Source organism: Lissotriton vulgaris, chromosome 12 (genome assembly GCF_964263255.1).
Source record: "Lissotriton vulgaris chromosome 12, aLisVul1.2, whole genome shotgun sequence".
NCBI classification, from domain to species: Eukaryota; Metazoa; Chordata; class Amphibia; order Caudata; family Salamandridae; genus Lissotriton; species Lissotriton vulgaris.
Window position 1 is genome coordinate 774,098,882 of NC_141700.1, and position 19,795 is coordinate 774,118,676.

At 51.3% G+C, this 19,795-nt stretch overlaps 1 protein-coding gene across 3 annotated transcripts in view; it reads left to right on the top strand.

The window, feature by feature from the left end:
• Window positions 1-845: 845 nt before the first annotated feature.
• Window positions 846-19,795, top strand: part of SLC12A9 (solute carrier family 12 member 9) — a 163,834-nt gene continuing 144,884 nt past the window's right edge. Inside the window, exon 1 of one of the 3 annotated variants that reach the window (XM_086946117.1) lies at window positions 846-1,068. Coding sequence is in view for 1 of the 3 variants with exons in the window: in XM_086946116.1 (XP_086802242.1) it covers window positions 1,094-1,103 (10 nt within the window). In the remaining 2 variants the exon portion in view is untranslated. Of the gene's footprint in view, window positions 1,104-19,795 lie in introns of all 3 variants that reach the window. The other 2 variants (XM_086946118.1, XM_086946116.1) reach the window with 2 other exon arrangements.

The following is a 19,795-nucleotide window of genomic DNA, read 5'->3' on the forward strand; positions in this document are numbered from 1 at the left end:
GTGGTGATACAAGCAGTCTTGTAGATTGATCTTGCCTTGATGGGAATGGGTGTGTAGTAAATAAGGAAAGAGAACGGTGGGAAGTCGGGATATCTGACAGTTGGTGCAACTATTATTAACTGGTTGCAGCAGGTGCCATATTCCTGGAATGGCTGCGGTGGGGGCATTTATAAATTCTAGGGTGCTGGGGTGACATGTATAATCTGCTGTTCAAAACGAGGTCCTGCTTGCTTAGTGTAGCGTTAACAGTTTGATCTTGGGCAGAAAAACATATTCAAAGGCCTTCTCAAACACAATCAAATAACATGTTTATATTTTTGCTGTATATCCTGTGCTTGCTGTGTTTGAAATTGTTTTCCTTTTGCCTGCATTGTTTTGGTTCTATGGCCTGCTATTGTTCGGCAGGAAGTTCTTTAGTCGTAAAATTTGTCATATTTATTCTTACTTTTGCTTGTACAGTCTGTTCATGCTATTTTTGTTTGTTCTATTCCTGCAACAGTTCTCTCATGTAACGTAACTGGTTCTATTGTACAGTGCTCTGACACCTTCGGGTAAAGTCCGCGCTTTATGAAAATGCATTAAATAAATAAATAAATAAATACATCTTAGGCTTCTCGTGTTGATTTGAGAGAGTCCCAGCGCCTGCCTGGCGCAGGGTGTGATCCTCTGTAGTATTCTTTCATAAATAATCCAAAATGCAGGTTGAAGATAATAAGTTTATTCCAAAGAAAAAGCACGCCTGGTAAGATCCTCTTCTACGGACAGGGGTAACCTACGATGGAGCCCCAGACCTGCGGGTGACGGGTCACCAAATGTACATAAGCCCTTCCCTCCTGTGCTCGCGCAGGCGCAGACGCGCGGCTGCCCGTGGCTGACAGCGGAAGTCACATGCCGGTGCAGTGATCCCGTGATCGGCTGCAGAGAAGCAGCGGACGCCGCCGGGGCCCGGGGCTAAGGGAGGCATCTGGAACCCGGAGCCCTCACGCCTGCACCCGGCATCACTCCAGCGCCTGGCACCGGCCCTGCCCGGGCCGCCTGCAGCGGACACCCTGGCGGAGAAGGGAGCAGGCAAGTGAGGCGTAGCGCCCAGAGGATGGAGACAGGTGTGCGAGGCGCTCAGCACCCCGGGAGCAGGGCGTCCAGTCTACATGTATAGCATTGGTGTAGCCTAGGTAGATTGGGGAGGAGATGGGGTCTGTTCTTTTAATAATGCACCTAACCCTTTTGGGGCTCTTTTTCTTTGCCCAGAGGGTACACGGCTTTGAGGTTACAAAAGGATGCTAGCGCCTTGAAGCACCCAATCTTCTAGTCCAGCGCATTATTTTTGTCGAACTTGTTGTTTTGAGGTGTGTGACACTCCAGTTAGTTGCGTTGAAGTTCACGAAGACTATATTTCCCAGAATGCGTCTGATTGATGATTGAGAAGTCCGTGCTCATCCTTGTGTTGATGATGTCACGGAGAGGTTATTCGCACACATGACTCAGCCCGGCATTATAGTGAATGTCACACCGTTTATGCTCGCGCCAGGACCTTTGTTAGCTGGCTACTACCTTTTTGTTAGCGGAATATTGTATGGGTGTTCTTGTTTGTGGTGTTTTGTTCTCCGACCTCATTTTCAGGATACTTTTAGCGTTTTACTATAGCGCTTGCATACCCCTCACAGGTCCTCAGATCGCTGTATTGGTGCTTAAATAGTTTGCGAATTATTTTGAGTATTTCGGAAGTATTTTGGTGTCGTGTGGGGTTTGGAGATGTACGTAATCAGGGGAGTGGCAGACGCTATATTTCTAAGGGGTTGGGGTTGGTGGGGTCACAGACTGCCTTGGAAATAACCGTGCCAGGGCTCCGGTTTGACTCAAATCAAAGCCGAGTTCTCAAAAGAAGCAAAGTAAGTCGTGTAACAGATCTCATGAAAAAATATAATAAAAACTTAAAAATGGAGCAAATGTATTTTTAACATTTCTCAGCGTCGTAACTTTAAAAAAAAATATGAGAATACCCCCAAAGACAATTGCCACTTCTTATCCAAAATGTGTCACATTGTCATGCTTTTTGTTGTTTAAATTGCTTATATTCTCATTAAATGCTAAAATCTAATATTTTATATTAACTGTGTAATAGTGGGATCGTGTACTGAATTACTTCAATGTGCTCTCAGGCTGGTTAGTTAAAGAGAATGATTCATAGTGAAGTAAAGCAATGATCACGGATCACACAGGTTGGTCAAGTGGGGAAGCTGGGATTTGAGTTTGTTTACATAACACAGCATCGGCCGCTATGCGTTACTCCTCTGGCTTGACAGGGGGATTTTAGGAGGGGTTCAGCACACCAGTGACAACAATCAAACACATCAAATCAATCAAACTACAAGGGCATGGACTTGCTCCCACTCCCTCGCAGCAGAGTTTCTTCCACCAATCCCACTGCTTCAAGGAGGCGGGTGATGTGTAGCCTGACTCCAGAGAAACCTGTTGTGATTGCTTCGGTTTAATCTTCAGTTTTTACTTTAAGATCGGGGGGGGGGGGGGGGCAAGGGTGTTTATTATCCCATCCATTTAAAATATTGAGGTGTGGTAAATCTCCCCATCCCCCAGTTTCTACTCCCCTGCTGAACACGCTACACACATTTGCAGCTGTGAAGCAGAGCGGTGTAAGCATGCTGAAGACCCATTTTGATTAGCTTTACATCCCCAGAGAAGCCATTTTTATCTGGGGGTGAGTCGTGGGCCCTTTGTACACCTGGCGGTGGGCGCGCCTTGTTATGTCTAAGGCAACACCTTTTTTATATTCGCAGAGACCGTTTTACATCACTTACGGCTCTCGTGGACAGCACGTGTTCTTCACACCAACCTCTGGCCCAGGAAGAGGGGTTTCACCCGTTTCTCACTGTCTTTAGACACTTGAGCTGCTGTTGTTTGCATTATTCTGCCGTGTGTCCTTTTTAGAACACACCTTTGTTTACCCAGGGAGTGTTCATTGTAGCCTGTTAGCAGTGAGATGCTCTCTTCTGTCCTCTCACTAGCTGTGCTGTTTAACCCAGTCGATTGCCTGAAAGAAATTAGTCTTGAGCTACATTTTATTTTGCATTTCACAAGTCTGCTAATTAGCCCTGCCGATGCAAATTGTGTACTGAGCTGGGTCTGGTGTCTCAGGGGACTAATGCGTCTACTGCAGGGGCCTGTGCTCGACCTCATGGTCACAGGTTCAAATCCTGCGGGTCCACTCAGCCTTTCATCCATCTGAGGTCGATAAAATGAGTACCATTGAGTTGAGTAACAACAAACATCTGTTATTCAGCGCCAAGATACCCGTAGTGGTGAACGTGTGCTTTACATACACGTGTTTTGTTATGTTATGCTCTCTCTCCTGTAGTGGAATGTGTAATAAGGTGTAATACCAGGCCTTACAGCACACGAGCTGTACAACTTGGGCAGCAGCGAGTCCGTCCCTAATACACAGAATAAGTAAAGCACGGGTCGCAGAAGTAGGAGGGACATCACACACTTCTCTCATATACACACAAAAGGTGCGATGCAGGCGGCTAACGCCCAAAAGAGAGGGTCAGAGGAGTTAGAGGACTGTTGTACGCTCTCCGGAGACAGACAGTCCTGAACGAGACCGCCAAAACGCTGATGGAATTGGCATACTTTCATGTACCCGCAGTATGATGAAATATCACCTACTTAGTGCTTGGCTTCATCAGTAACTTCAACATATACCACTGGGTATCATAGAAGAGTACTACTGCTAGCCAGTAGAGCAGTTTCCTGGTTATGGGTTCCCTGATTTGAGTGGGGTAATATCCCTTAAGTCAACTTTTGTACCCCACCCCCTCCCTCTTATTTATTTATTTAGTGTCTTTTGTTATAGCGCACAGCTACCCCAACGGGGTGTCCCGGCGCTCCAGTGCGATCATAAGCTGAGTTAAATGTTGTTTGAAGGGGGGATGGTTAACAGAACAGGTACGTTTTTAAGGCTTTCCGGAATGGGAGTTCTTCCTGGATCATCCGGATGGAATTTGGTAACTTGTTCCAGAGGGCAGAGGTACATACTTGGAAGGTTTTTCCGCCTGAGCGGGTTTTTTTGAATCTGGGAGTGGTGAGGAGGTTTTTTGAAGAAGAACAAAGGGACCTGGTATTGCTGTAGGGGGTGAGGCAGGTGGAAAGGTAAGCAGAGCCCTTGCCCCTCATTGCACGATGGGCCAGTACCAGAGCTTTGAATTCTGCCCTTTTTTGTATGGGCAGCCAATGAAGTCTACAGCGGTGGGGCGAGATGTGCTCACGTAGGGGAATGCCACCAACCAGTCGTACTGCAGCATTCTGGACTGTCTGGAGTGCATGGCATAGACCTGCAGACAGTCCGGTGTACAGGCCATTGGCGTAGTCCAGATGTGAGGTAATAAACGCCTGGACTATAATCTTCCTGGTGTTGTTGGGTAAGAAATTGATGAACCTTTTCACCATCCTGATTTTGGCAAAGCATGCTGCAGAGACTGTGTGTACTTGTTGAAATGAGAGGTTAGAATCCCATCTTACCCCTAAGTTTTTCACCGAATCTTTAGGCTGGGGTGGTGCACTCAAATCAAGAGGCCACCAGATGTTGGGATCCAATGGGGACGGCTGGTGAAAGAATAATACCTCAGTTTTTCCTGCGTTTAGCCTGAGGAAGTTATTGTCCATCCATTGGGCAATTGTGCGTAGGCAGTTTTTGAGTGGGTCGAAGGTGGTTTGTGTAATGCTGTTGAATGAAAATAAAAGTTGGATATCATCAGCGTAGGAAGTGGCCTTTATTCCAGTTTGAGCGATATCAGCAAGGGGTGAAAAATAAACATTAAATAGGAGGGGGCTCGGTGAGGAGCCTTGGGGGGCCTCCCCACCGAAGTGGACGGCTGTCCGAGGTGTAGGGAGGGGTAAATACTGCCTGCGTCCGGTTGGACAAGAAGGATGCAATCCATTTTAAGGCCGTGCCCTGGATGCCTTTGGATTGTAGGCGGTCTAGGAGGAGGGGGTGGGAGACGGTGTCGAATGCTGCTGACAAGTCAAGCAGCACCAACACCGCTCTTGATCCCTCGTCCATCCTCCAGCGTACAGTCAAGTCAAGTCAGAGAATTTATATAGCGCACTACATACCCAGAGGGTTTCAAGGCGCTTAGGAAGGGGAGGAGGATTTTTTGTCAAATATCCAAGTTTTAAGTTGCTTTCTGAATGCTAGGTGGTTCTGGGTAAGGCGAAGGTAAGCGGGGAGTGAGTTCCAAGTTTTAGCAGCCAGGTATGAGAAGGATCTGCCTCCCATGGTGGACTTGTTGATGCGAGGGCTTGGTTGGAAGAGCGTAGTTGGCGGGGGGGGGTGTAGAAGGACAGACGTGAGTTGAGGCATTCTGGTCCGATGTCGTAGAGTGATTTGTGAGCGTGGGTAAGCAGTCGGAAAGTGATCCTCTTATTGACGGGTAGCCAGTGGAGGTCTTTAAGGTGACCAGAGATGTGTTCGTTACGTGGGATGTCTAATATGATCCTGGCTGAGGCATTTTGGATTCGTTGGAGTTTCTTCTGGAGTTTCGCGGTAGTACCTGCGTAGAGGGTGTTTCCGTAGTCCAGTCGGCTCGTGACCAGAGCGTGGGTGACTGTTTTCCTTGTTTCGGAGGGGATCCAGCGAAATGTTTTTCTGAGCATGCGAAGAATGTTGAAGCAGGAAGAGGATACGGCGCTGACTTGTCTGTTCATTGAGAGTGAAGAGTCCAGGATGACGCCTAGGTTCCGTGCGTGGTCTGTCGGGATGGGTGCTTTTCCGAGGGCTTCCGGCCACCAGGAGTCGTCCCATGCAGAGGGGGATGTACCTAAGATGAGGACTTCTGTTTTGTCTGAGTTCAGTTTCAGACGGCTTTGTTTCATCCATTCGGCAACTTCTTTCATTCCTTCGTGTAGGTTAGTTTTGGCGGTGCTGGGGTCATTGGTGAGGGAAAGGATTAGTTGAGTGTCATCCGCGTAGGAGATGATGTTGAGGTTGTGTTGGCGGGCGATGGCCGCGAGGGGGCTCATGTATACGTTGAAGAGGGTGGGGCTGAGTGAGGATCCTTGTGGTACGCCACAGATGACTTCGGTGGCCTCTGGCTTGAAAGGTGGGAGGCGGACTCTCTGGGTTCTTCCGGTGAGGAACGAGGTGATCCATTCAAGTGCTTTTCCTTGGATTCCGATGTTATTGAGGCGTTGTAAAAGGGTGCTGTGGCAGACTGTGTCGAATGCTGCAGAGAGGTCAAGGAGGATGAGGGCGACTGTGTCTCCATTGTCCAGTAGAGTTCGAATGTCGTCTGTTGCTGCGATGAGGGCGGTCTCAGTGCTGTGTTTTGATCGGAAGCCAGATTGTGAGGGGTCGAGAGATTTGTTGGATTCGAGGAAGGGGGCTAGCTGGTTGTTGACAGCTTTCTCGATGACTTTGGCCGGGAATGGAAGAAGCGAGATGGGGCGGTAATTTTTGAGTTCGGTGGGGTCCGCCGTGGGTTTTTTCAGAAGGGCGGTGAGTTCAGCGTGTTTCCAGCTTTCCGGGAAGGTGGCGGAGTTGAAGGAGCAGTTGATGACGTCTCGGAGGTGCGGTGCTATGACGGAGTCTGCTTTGTTGAAGATGTGGTGAGGACATGGGTCTGTGGGGGATCCTGAGTGGATGGAGTTCATCCGGCGGATGGTGTCCTCAGTGGAGATTGGGTTCCAGTCGTTAAGGGTGTTCACGGGGGGAGAGTGTTCAGCAGATGGTAGGGTGGGTTGGTTTCCGGGTTGGTTGTCAAAGCTGTTGTGGATGTCTGCAATCTTGTTGTGTAAAAATGAGGCTAGGGAGTCGCAGAGGGCTTGAGAGGGGGTGATGTCGTTGGAGTTGGCCGAGGGATTGGAAAATTCCTTGACGATGTTGAAAAGTTCCTTGCTGTTGTGGGCGTTGTTGTCGAGTCGATCCTTGAATGCTGTTTTCTTGGCTTTTCGGATTAGTTGGTGGTGAGTGCGGGTGGCGTTTTTGAAGGCGTCCTTGGTGCTAGTGGTTGGGTCTTTTTTCCAGGCCTTTTCAAGGGAGCGGCAGAGTTTCTTGGACTTCTTAAGATCATCGTTGAACCATGAGGCCTTCTTGCTGCCAGGTTTGCTTTGACGTTTTTTCAGTGGTGCTAAGGTGTCGGCGGTGTTGGATAACCATAGGGTGAGGTTGGCGGCGGCTTCGTTAGCGTTAGAAGAGAGGGCTGGGGTGTTTCGAAGGAGCGATGCGGAGATCTGGTCCGTGGTGATTTTGTTCCAGTTTCTTTGCAGGGTAGGATGGGGGTGGATGGTGGGTTTTTGTTTGTTGTAGGTGAAGTGAACGCAGCTGTGGTCGGTCCAGAGGAGATCCGTAGTGTGGCTGAAGGAGACGTGATTGCTGGAGGTGAAGATGGGGTCGAGTGTGTGACCTGCGATGTGGGTGGGGGAAGTGACTAGTTGTTTAAGTCCGAGGTTGGCGAGGTTGTCTAAGAGGGTGGCGGTGTTGCGGTCGTTGATCTTTTCAAGGTGAAAGTTGAGGTCTCCCAGAAGGATGTAGTCTTTGGAGGGGAACGCGTGTGGGGTGATGAAGTCTGTGATGTCTTCACTGAATTTTGCGCGGGGTCCAGGTGGTCTGTAGAGGAGGGTGCCTCTGAGTGTTGTTTTGGGGTCGATGTGGATCTGGAAGTGAAGGTGTTCGGAGTTAGCGAGGTTGGCGTCGGAGCTGGTTGAGATGCGGATTGATTTCTTATGGACGATAGCGATGCCTCCTCCTGTGTGGCTGGTGCGGTCTTTGCGAGTGATCTTATAGTCTTCAGGGATGGCAATGGTGATGTCTGGTGCGGAGGAAGCATTCATCCATGTTTCTGTTAGGAAGGCGATGTCTGGAGAAATGGTGTCTAGTAGATTCCATAGGTCAATGGCGTGTCTGTGGACCGAGCGGGTGTTGAGAAGGATGCATTGTAGGTGGTTGGGGTCGGGAGTCAGTGGTGTGGTCGTAGCGGAGATGTTGTCGGTGCCGCTGAATTTGCAGGAGAAGCAGGAGAAAGGTCCATGGGTTTGTCCAGGGGCGGCTTGGACGCAGTTGGGGGCGCGACCGGGGTTAAGGGCTAGGAGGGTGGCGGCGTCGTAGGTATTGCGGGAGGGCTGGGCAGCGCGAGGGGCAGGGGGTCTGGCGCTGGGCGCGGTCCAGGCGCGGACGGGCGTAGACGGGCTTACCTTTGGCGCACCTTCGGCGCGGGTTGGGCGCGGACGCTGCGCGTAAACGCTGCGCGCGGGAACTCCTGTCATATATGGATGGTGGAGGGGGAGGGGCGAGGGCGTCTCAGCTGGGAGGCGGGGCGTGCTAGGTATCAGGACAACAGCAACAAAATGGAGGGCGCTTGGGGGAATAGGCAGAAAGATCACCAAAGTCGCGCTGGCAATGAAAGATAACTAAATATGCAAAGCGGCATACAAGGCGCACAGCAGGCAATTCAATCAGGCAATGCAAAAGCACAAAGCGTTTTGAAACGATACCGGAGCCAAAGGGAGCGACCACTCGGCTGGGAAGCGTAGAGTGAGTACAGCATCTGCCATCTCTTGTACTCGGACCTATATTAACATTGAGTGTGGATGAGCTCTAATACTTTTACTGGTGTCTCCGTAGTACAATATTAAAACACTACCTGTTTTCCATCACAATATTTCGGCACTCTATTATGCCCATGGGGCCAGGCGCCTTTCTCACAACTGCATACCTTGGTATATCGCATTGAATATTGTGAAACAGTCCTTGATTCATAGGGCTATTATGTAGCTACCATAAATGTATCCTTTATTTGTTCATTATATGGGGGAACATGAGTGGAAACCTTCCTAGAACAGGCACACCTTGGGAAGAAACAGTGTACGCTTCAGTTTTTTGGAGAACAGGTTCAGTAGGAGCAGCAGCGCCACTTTTCCCCGTCACGGAACACGTGGCAATCAGCAGCAGTGCATGCTTTCCCCATCACGGAACACATGGCAATCAGCAGCAGTGCAAGCTTTCCCCATCACGGAACACATGGCAATCAGCAGCAGTGCAAGCTTACCCCATCACAGAACATGTGGCAATCAGCAGCAGTGCTTTCCCCATCACGGAACACATGGCAATCAGCAGCAGACATGCAAGCTTTCCTCATCACAGAACGCGTGGCAATCAGCAGCAGTGCAAGCTTTCCCCATCACAGCGCACATGGCAATCAGCAGCAGTGCAAGCTTTCCCCATCACAGAACACGTGGCAATCAGCAGTGCAAGCTTTCCCCATCACGGAACACGTGGCAATCAGCAGCAGCAGTGCAAGCTTTCCCCATCACGGAACACATGGCAATCAGCAGCAGTGCAAGCTTACCCCATCACAGAACATGTGGCAATCAGCAGCAGTGCTTTCCCCATCACGGAACACATGGCAATCAGCAGCAGTGCATGCTTTCCCCATCACAGAACATGTGGCAATCAGCAGCAGTGCATGCTTTCCCCATCACAGAACATGTGGTAATCAGCAGCAGTGCTTTCCCCATCACGGAACACATGGCAATCAGCAGCAGTGAATGCTTTCCCCATCACGGAACACATGGCAATCAGCAGCAGTGCAAGCTTACCCCATCACGGAACATGTGGCAATCAGCAGCATTGCTTTCCCCATCACGGAACACATGGCAATCAGCAGCAGTGCAAGCTTACCCCATCACAGAACATGTGGCAATCAGCAGCAGTGCATGCTTTTCCCATCACGGAACACATGGCAATCAGCAGCAGTGCATGCTTTCCCCATCACGGAACACATGGCAATCAGCAGCAGTGCAAGCTTACCCCATCACGGAACATGTGGCAATCAGCAGCATTGCTTTCCCCATCACGGAACATGTGGCAATCAGCAGTGCAAGCTTTCCCCATCACGGAACACATGGCAATCAGCAGCAGTGCAAGCTTTCCCCATCACAGAGCACGTGGCAATCAGCAGCAGTGCAAGCTTTCCCCATCACGGAACACATGGCAATCGGCAGCAGTGCAAGCTTTCCCCATCACAGAACACATGGCAATCAGCAGCAGCAGTGCAAGCTTTCCCCATCACGGAACACATGGCAATCAGCAGCAGTGCAAGCTTTCCCCATCACAGAACACATGGCAATCAGCAGCAGCAGTGCAAGCTTACCCCATCACGGAACATGTGGCAATCAGCAGCATTGCTTTCCCCATCACGGAACACATGGCAATCAGCAGCAGTGCAAGCTTACCCCATCACAGAACATGTGGCAATCAGCAGCAGTGCATGCTTTCCCCATCACGGAACACATGGCAATCGGCAGCAGTGCAAGCTTTCCCCATCACGGAACACATGGCAATCGGCAGCAGTGCAAGCTTTCCCCATCACGGAACACATGGCAATCAGCAGCAGCAGTGCAAGCTTTCCCCATCACGGAACACATGGCAATCAGCAGCAGTGCAAGCTTTCCCCATCACAGAACACATGGCAATCAGCAGCAGCAGTGCAAGCTTACCCCATCACGGAACATGCGGCAATCAGCAGCATTGCTTTCCCCATCACGGAACACATGGCAATCAGCAGCAGTGCAAGCTTACCCCATCACAGAACATGTGGCAATCAGCAGCAGTGCATGCTTTCCCCATCACGGAACACATGGCAATCAGCAGCAGTGCATGCTTTCCCCATCACGGAACACATGGCAATCAGCAGCAGTGCAAGCTTACCCCATCACGGAACATGTGGCAATCAGCAGCAGTGCAAGCTTACCCCATCACAGAACATGTGGCAATCAGCAGCAGTGCATGCTTTCCCCATCACGGAACACATGGCAATCAGCAGCAGTGCAAGCTTACCCCATCACGGAACATGTGGAAATCAGCAGCATTGCTTTCCCCATCACGGAACACATGGCAATCGGCAGCAGTGCAAGCTTTCCCCATCACAGAACACATGGCAATCAGCAGCAGCAGTGCAAGCTTTCCCCATCACGGAACACATGGCAATCAGCAGCAGTGCAAGCTTTCCCCATCACGGAACACATGGCAATCGGCAGCAGTGCAAGCTTTCCCCATCACAGAACACATGGCAATCAGCAGCAGCAGTGCAAGCTTTCCCCATCACAGAACACATGGCAATCAGCAGCAGCAGTGCAAGCTTACCCCATCACGGAACATGTGGCAATCAGCAGCATTGCTTTCCCCATCACGGAACACATGGCAATCAGCAGCAGTGCAAGCTTACCCCATCACAGAACATGTGGCAATCAGCAGCAGTGCATGCTTTCCCCATCACGGAACACATGGCAATCAGCAGCAGTGCATGCTTTCCCCATCACGGAACACATGGCAATCAGCAGCAGTGCAAGCTTACCCCATCACGGAACATGTGGCAATCAGCAGCATTGCTTTCCCCATCACGAAACATGTGGCAATCAGCAGTGCAAGCTTTCCCCATCACAGAACACATGGCAATCGGCAGCAGTGCAAGCTTTCACCATCACGGAACACATGGCAATCAGCAGCAGTGCAAGCTTTCCCCATCACGGAACACATGGCAATCAGCAGCAGTGCAAGCTTTCCCCATCACAGAACACATGGCAATCAGCAGCAGCAGTGCAAGCTTTCCCCATCACGGAACACATGGCAATCAATCAATCAATCAATCAATCACGCCACTTGTATAGCGCGCTACTCACCTGGAAGGGTCTCAAGGCGCTTGGGGGAGGGGGGCCGCTACTGCTCGAACAGCCAGGTCTTGAGTTGTCTCCTTAAGGCTAGGTGGTCCTGGGTCAGCCGAAGGTGGATGGGGAGGGAGTTCCATGTCTTGGCCGCCAGGTAGGAGAAGGATCTGCCTCCGGCGGTGGCTCTTCGGATGCGTGGTACGGCGGCGAGGGCGAGGCTAGCGGATCGTAGCTGGCGGGTGGGCGTGTGGAAGGTCATTGGGTCGTTGAGGTACTTGGGGCCCAGGTTGTGGAGAGACTTGTGTGCGTGGGTGAGGAGTCTGAACGTGATCCTCTTGTTGACGGGGAGCCAGTGCAGGTTCCTCAGGTGGCTGGAGATGTGGCTGCGTCGGGGATGTCCACTATGAGTCAGGCGGAGGTGTTCTGGATTCGTTGTAGTCTTTTCTGTAGCTTGGCTGTGGTTCCGGCGTAGAGGGTGTTTCCGTAGTCCAGCCGGCTGATGACAAGGGCCTGGGTGACCGTCTTCCTGGTTTCGATCGGGATCCATCGGAAGATCATGCAGAGCATGCGGAGGGTGAGAAAGCATGAAGAGGAGACGGTGTTGACTTGTCTGGTCATCGAGAGGGAGGAGTCCAGGATGAAGCCCAGGTTGTGTGCGTGGTCTGTCGGCTTGGGGGCGGTGCCCAGGGCTGGGGGCCACCAGGAGTCGTCCCAGGCGGAGGGTGATGGTCCAAGGATGAGGACTTCCGTCTTGTCTGAGTTCAGTTTCAGGCGGCTGTTCTTCATCCAATCGGCAACGTCTTTCATCCCTTCGTGGAGGCTGGTTCTGGCGGTATCGGGGTCTCTGGTGAGGGAGAGGATCAGCTGGGTGTTGTCGGCGTAGGAGATGATGTTGAGGTTGTGTTGGCGTGCGATGGCTGCGAGAGGTCTCATGTAGACGTTGAAGAGGGTGGGGCTGAGTGAAGATCCTTGCGGGACACCGCAGATGACTTTGGTGGCTTCGGAACGAAACGGGGGGAGACGGACTCTGTGTTCTTCCAGCGAGGAACGAGATGATCCACTTCAATGCCTTCTCTTGGATGCCGGTGTTGCTGAGGCGTGGACTAGGGTGCGGTGGCAGACAGTGTCGAACGCGGCGGAGAGGTCCAGGAGGATGAGTGCCGCTGTTTCCCCGTTGTCGAGAAGGGCTCTGATGTCGTCGGCAGCAGTGCAAGCTTTCCCCATAACGGAACACATGGCAATCAGCAGCAGTGCAAGCTTACCCCATCACAGAACAAGTGGCAATCAGCAGCAGTGCTTTCCCCATCACGGAACATGTGGCAATCAGCAGCAGCAGTGCAAGCTTCTCAAACAGCGTATCTTTGTGTGCACAGGGCCAGGAACTGCAGCTTCTGTCCCCAGGATGCCAAAGGACCGGAAGTGAAAGGACCTGGTGTGGGGCATTGATACCAAAGTACTGGCAGTGGTAGGACCTGGTGCGAGTTCTGGGTGGGGGCGAGATCTATTTTAGTCTGCAGGGGGCTATTTTTGATTTCTGCATTACGTGAGGCCCTGTGTTGCTGCATCCGTCCAGGCATGGCATAGTTTTCGTTTCCTGTATGTGAAGGCGGATGTGATGTTGCTCCGGCGACTGACTGTGTACACACTGGTTTATAGTACATTAGTCGAGCGAGCAGCACTTTTATTATAGTCTTGCCACGTGTAGCTCCCAGTCCACCCCAACCTCCTGGAGCTTGATGCAAAGCAGAGGAGCCTGTTACTTGGTGCAGTAATTGTTGGCAACACAGGAAGGTCTGAAATAATTTCAGAAAGATCACTCTTGCTCCAAGGCCTATTGCTGTTTATAAAAATAGATTGTAATTCACGTTTTACGGTATTTACCATTTCTGTCGTTTTCTTATCCATATTTGTTCATTTTGGGTTTTATGTTTCCTCATTAACTTATACGTGAGCGCTCCTACCTGGAGGCCTGTCGGTTTTTAAGCGCTATATACCGCCGTATTTGATACAGCAGGACATTCAACTGAAAACCTTAGCATTGTAGTACACATGCCTGAGCAGTTATTTTAGGAAAAACTATCCATTTTACGTCGATGCCTACCAGACCGCTGCGCTTCTGGTTTGCTATTGACATTTTGGGGCCATTCAGAAAGCTTCCCTGGAAATGGATTCCGCCTGTAGGCTAGTGACCCTTTTTGCATTGTTACCCCCCCTTTTTTTTTTGACTGACCTCTGATTCAATATGTGCCCTGGGTCCCTGCCAGTCAAGTTCCCAGGGCCTGTGTTCTTTCCCAACACTGTACCTATGTAGCCACAATTGGCACATCCCTGGCCCCAGGTAAGCCCCTTGTGAAAGGTGCCATGGGTAGCAAGGGCACTGTGACTAGGGAAGGTCCCTAAAGGATGCAGCACCTATTGTGCCACCCTTAGATGCCCTTCACCTTAACACCCACACACGGCCATTGCTGGCTGCATTGGTTTGGTGCAGAGAAAAGTGAAGAGTCAACATGGTACTCTGTGTGCCATGCCTCCAACCCACTGCATGAGGGCTTGGTAAGTCACCCCTCTAGCAGGATGCACTAGCCCTAAGGTGGAGGTACAGTGGCATGAGCCCTGTACCCCTACAGTCCATTCTTAGACATTGTAAGTGTAGTAAAGCCATAAAGAGTATATGGTTTGGGAGATGATCATTACAAACTTCACAGCTCCATAATGGCTTTGATAAATTCTTTGAAGTATGGTAGCAAACTTCTCAGCACATTAAACCTACACTGATGCCAGTTTGGGATTTAATGTAACATGTACTCAGAGGGCATCACAGAGTTGCCCCCTGAAACAAGCATTAGAAATGCAATAGGTCTCGCAGCATTAGAGTTAGTGCTTTTAGAATTGTTTATGGGTTTTTTTGTAAATCTTTAGCATTTTTGTTCCCTGTAGCCAATGCTAAAGAATTAAAAAAAAAAGCCATAAATATTTCTAAAAGCTCTAACTCAAATGCTCCGAGACCTATTGCACTGTGTGAGGGTGAGGGGTTGAGGGTGAGGGGTTGAGGGTGAGTGAGGGTGAGGGTGAGTGAGGGGTTGAGGGTGAGTGAGGGGTTGAGGGTGAGTGAGGGGTTGAGGGTGAGTGAGGGGTTGAGGGTGAGTGAGGGGTTGAGGGTGAGTGAGGGGTTGAGGGTGAGTGAGAGTGAGTGTGAGTTAGGGTGAGGGGTTGAGGGTGGGTGAGGGTGAGGGGTTGAGGGTGAGTGAGGGTTTGAGGGTGAGTGAGGGTGAGTGGGTGAGTGAGTGGGTGAGTGAGTGGGTGAGTGAGTGAGTGAGTGTGTGAGTGAGGGTGAGTGGGTGAGTGAGTGAGGGTGAGGGTGAGTGAGGGTGAGTGAGTGAGTGAGGGTGAGTGAGTGAGTGAGGGCGAGTGAGGGCGAGTGAGGGCGAGTGAGGGCGAGTGAGGGCGAGTGAGGGCGAGTGAGGGCGAGTGAGGGCGAGTGAGGGCGAGTGAGGGCGAGTGAGGGCGAGTGAGGGGTTGAGGGTGAGGGTGAGGGGGTGAGGGGTTGAGGGTGAGGGGTTGAGGGTGAGGGGGTGAGGGTGAGTGAGGGTGAGGGTGAGTGAGGGTGAGTGAGGGGTTGAGGGTGAGTGAGGGGTTGAGGGTGAGTGAGGGGTTGAGGGTGAGTGAGGGGTTGAGGGTGAGTGAGGGGTTGAGGGTGAGTGAGGGGTTGAGGGTGAGTGAGGGGTTGAGGGTGAGTGAGGGGTTGAGGGTGAGTGAGAGTGAGTGTGAGTTAGGGTGAGGGGTTGAGGGTGGGTGAGGGTGGGTGAGGGTGAGGGGTTGAGGGTGAGTGAGGGGTTGAGGGTGAGTGAGGGTTTGAGGGTGAGTGAGGGTGAGTGGGTGAGTGAGGGTGAGTGGGTGAGTGGGTGAGGGTGAGTGAGGGTGAGTGAGTGAGGGTGAGTGAGGGTGAGTGAGGGTGAGTGAGGGTGAGTGAGGGTGAGTGAGAGTGAGGGTGAGTGAGGGTGAGGGTGAGTGAGTGAGTGAGGGTGAGGGTGAGTGAGGGTGAGGGTGAGTGAGTGACTGAGGGTGAGTGAGTGAGGGTGAGTGAGTGAGGGTGAGTGAGTGAGGGTGAGTGAGTGAGGGTGAGTGAGTGAGGGTGAGTGAGTGAGGGTGAGTGAGGGTGAGTGAGGGTGAGTGAGGGTGAGTGAGGGTGAGTGAGGGTGAGTGAGGGTGAGTGAGGGTGAGTGAGGGTGAGTGAGGGTGAGTGAGGGTGAGTGAGAGAGTGAGGGTGAGTGAGTGAGGGTGAGTGAGGGTGAGTGAGTGAGGGTGAGTGAGGGTGAGTGAGGGTGAGTGAGTGAGTGAGTGAGAGTGAGGGTGAGTGAGTGAGTGAGTGAGAGTGAGGGTGAGTGAGTGAGTGAGAGTGAGGGTGAGTGAGAGTGAGGGTGAGTGAGTGAGGGTGAGTGAGTGAGGGTGAGTGAGTGAGGGTGAGTGAGTGAGGGTGAGTGAGTGAGGGTGAGTGAGTGAGGGTGAGTGAGTGAGGGTGAGTGAGTGAGGGTGAGTGAGTGAGGGTGAGTGAGTGAGGGTGGTTGAGGGTGAGGGGTTGAGGGTGAGGGGTTGAGGGTGAGGGGTTGAGGGTGAGGGGTTGAGGGTGAGGGGTTGTGGGTGAGGGGTTGAGGGTGAGTGAGGGTGAGGGGTTGAGGGTGAGTGAGGGGTTGAGTGGGAGGGGTTGAGGGTGGGTGAGGGTGAGTGAGGGTGAGGGGTTGAGGGTGAGTGAGTGAGGGTGAGGGGTTGAGGGTGGGTGAGTGAGGGTGAGGGTTTGAGGGTGGGTGAGTGAGGGTGAGGGTTTGAGGGTGAGGGGTGTCCCCAAACAGAAAGTTCCAAACTTTGCCATTGGCATATTCTAAACCTCACTCTTAAACATTACATACCAACAGTCACTATGCAATGCTGAACAAACCCGGCAATTGGTGAAAACGGCCAACTTTCAAAATCTAGAAAAGTTAATGCCCTGTAACAATTTTGTAAAACCCCGGTCAAAATCGCCCAGAAAACAACCCTGAATAAAAAATAAAACTGACAACTAAATAGATTCCTACTTGCCTCCCTACTGGGTCCATAGACTGACACCAAAGGACATCATCAAGAATCAAGAGGATGTTGAGCGTCGTTCCCGATACTCTTTCAAAAAAAATTGCGAATAAACGTGAAAGGCTTTCACGGCCGGCCGGTCGTGAAACTGAAAGCATGGCCGGCCGGCCGTGAAAGCCTTTGATGTAATCAACACACCCCACACACCTCCTTTTAGTACAAATTGGAGCCTCTGGAGGGGTCTTCCTGCCTCGCTCTCTCGCACCCAGCCAGGCCCAGCCCTTTAATATTCAAGGGTCCAGACACTGCAGGAAGGAGCACGCAAGGCTGATGCAGACCCCCTAGGCAGGGCTTGTGAAAGAAACCAAACAATGACCTCTCCTGGTTCACATGCAAACCCATCCCGCGAAGAATTTGGAGCATTTCTTGCCATGGAATCCGAGGCCACTGACACCACTAGACTAATTCAACAGCGAAAGTCCAATTGTTTCAAGAAGAAGTAGGGTGTACAACAGACGGGCTAGGAAGCAATAATTAGAGCTAGTCCATTAGATTCTAAGCATTCATGTATTTACTTGCCGCCTTCAGTCATAACTTTACCAGTAATTACTTTCTTGTGTCCAAAGTGACTCTTTCCCATGTTCTCTTCATTGGTACACTTTAGTGGACAATACGGAAACAATGTGCTTTCTTCAGTAAGTAAGCACCCAAACTATAATCTATCTACATAGCCGCCACCCACTTGGTAACCTGTTCTACATAGCAGCTGTCCATGAAGAAGCTACAAGGAATGGTAGTGCAGAATTCCGTCGGTTTTTCAGCACTGGTCTTCTACGTAATAACGTCACCTTGCTGTGGAGACACTATTAATTGGGGCTTTTTACACTGTGACTCTTTTACTGTGGCCTTTGAAACACTTATCTTAAATTTCAAAATTTGGTCCAATTAGCAGACAGGCAAAGACGGCACATCGGAAGTAATGTCGCTACTGGACCGGATACACGGGCCCGTTTCATTGCACAAACCCGAGTTATTTCTGCGGAACAAGGTTGCCCTGGGTAGACCGCATTACACTGACGATACACTGCTTATATTGCCTCGCTTGTGGAGTGGGGTTGGTTCGTAGGCCTCTGCTTTGAACTTTACAAGACTTTTAGCGAGGTGTTAAACTCTAGTTTTCCCAGGTCCCTTTTCCTAATTGTGTCACTTGCCTATACATTAGTAGTGCAGCGGTATTCAAGAGGGCATGTGTGAACTCTAAATCCGATATTGCGGTTTTGGAATTGTTGAGAGGTTGGGGGACGTTAGAAGAAGACCTTCGTTTAGTGTCCACAAACGGAATTCGACGGAATCATTGTGTTTACGTAGCTTTGCTCTTTTAATATGCGGAGCATTATGTTTAGCCAAGCATGGAAGCGACTCCAAAACACTCGCCTGCAATACAGACCACGGACAAACATTGTGTTACCTTCTGTTCTGTGTGTCTGCGGTGTGTAATGCGTATTCAGGAAGACTGGTACACAGATCCCGGCTTATTTGCTGAAAAACAGGATATGATCGTGGTACACGGTGGGCCGTTAGCAAGGGGTGCTTGATAGCTCACAGGAAAAAACAAGCTTCTCAGCAGTGATCGCAGGCTGCCAGTGGGAGGGAACGAGCGAGCATATGGCGAGCGGCGGGGGAGTCTGGTGCGAGGCGCGGGGGGGGGGGAACAGACCACGGACAAACTTTGTGTTACCTTCTGTTCTGTGTGTCTGCGGTGTGTAATGCGTATTCAGGAAGACTGGTACACAGATCCCGGCTTATTTGCTGAAAAACAGGATATGATCGTGGTACACGGTGGGCCGTTAGCAAGGGGTGCTTGATAGCTCACAGGAAACAAGCCTTTCACCGTAACACGGCGGGCAGGGGAGGGGGCGGAGAGGGGAGAGGAGAAATGCGACACGGAGGGAAGGGGAGGGGGCGGAGCGGGGAGGGGGCGGAGAGGGGAGAGGTGCGACACGGCGTTAGACGGAAGGAAGAGAGGGGAGGGGGAGGAGAAAGAGAAATGCGACACGGCGGGAGGGGGCGGAGCGGGGGAGAGGGTGTGTGTGTGTTGTTAGGAGACGGACGTGCACGCGCACGCGCTTTTAAGGTCAATGCGCATGCGCATAAGCTCAATGCTCATGCGCATTGACCTTAAAAGTCACGGGCACTGCAAGGAATCGCCACGATTCCTTGCAGTGTGGATAAAGAGTGGATAACTCGCAATAGTCTCGCTTGCTCGATGCGCATGCGCATCGACAGGCGAGACCTAAAAAGACCAGCCCTGGTGTGGTTCCTGAATGGCTGCCCGCCATTTGCCACCACCAGACCCGTTTCTGGACCCCTGGGTAGAGAGCCTCTGCTCTCTGGGTCTGGAAACAAAGCACATCCTGGACAGAGGTGTCATGCCTCCTCTCCCAGGATGGGCTGGGTCCACGAAGGGGGCGCATCAAAGGCCTGTCACCTTTAGAAACTGTCCCTGCCTTTTCCGCCCCCAGCAACTGCCTTGTTGCAAGATGGGTACGGAGTTCCTCTGTGTAAAAAGTTTTGAGAGGTATTGAGCATGAACCAGTCATAGGATCGTTAGGAGCACTAATGTGTGATAGAAGGAGAGGGGAATTCTCCTTTTTGGAACTAGGGCTCTCACACACCCAGCAAGCTCGGTGTCATGCTTCATCATTTGAGTCTGCCCCTCGTCAGGTCGGCGCTGCAATACCTGACGGGCACCCGGAACTGGGGCTCTTTGTCAGGGAGCTTCTGTTCCTGCCGGTTGGTGCAGTGGGGGTGAGGGGCCTAGTGTGTGTAGATGTAAGGGAATGTTAGGTAAAATAGGTCAGTTTGTCCTATCCAAACTTTATTCCGAAGGTAAACTGCCTAAATAAAAGGTGGAGAGGGGCCAAACCTAGTCGTAAGGTGTCTAGTGGTGAGAGCCCTACTCTCAAATGATCAACATGTTTTGTGTCTCAAATGTCAAATTGATCTGATCACTTCTTCAGGATCAACGTCATACTATCTACACTACAAGGTAAGT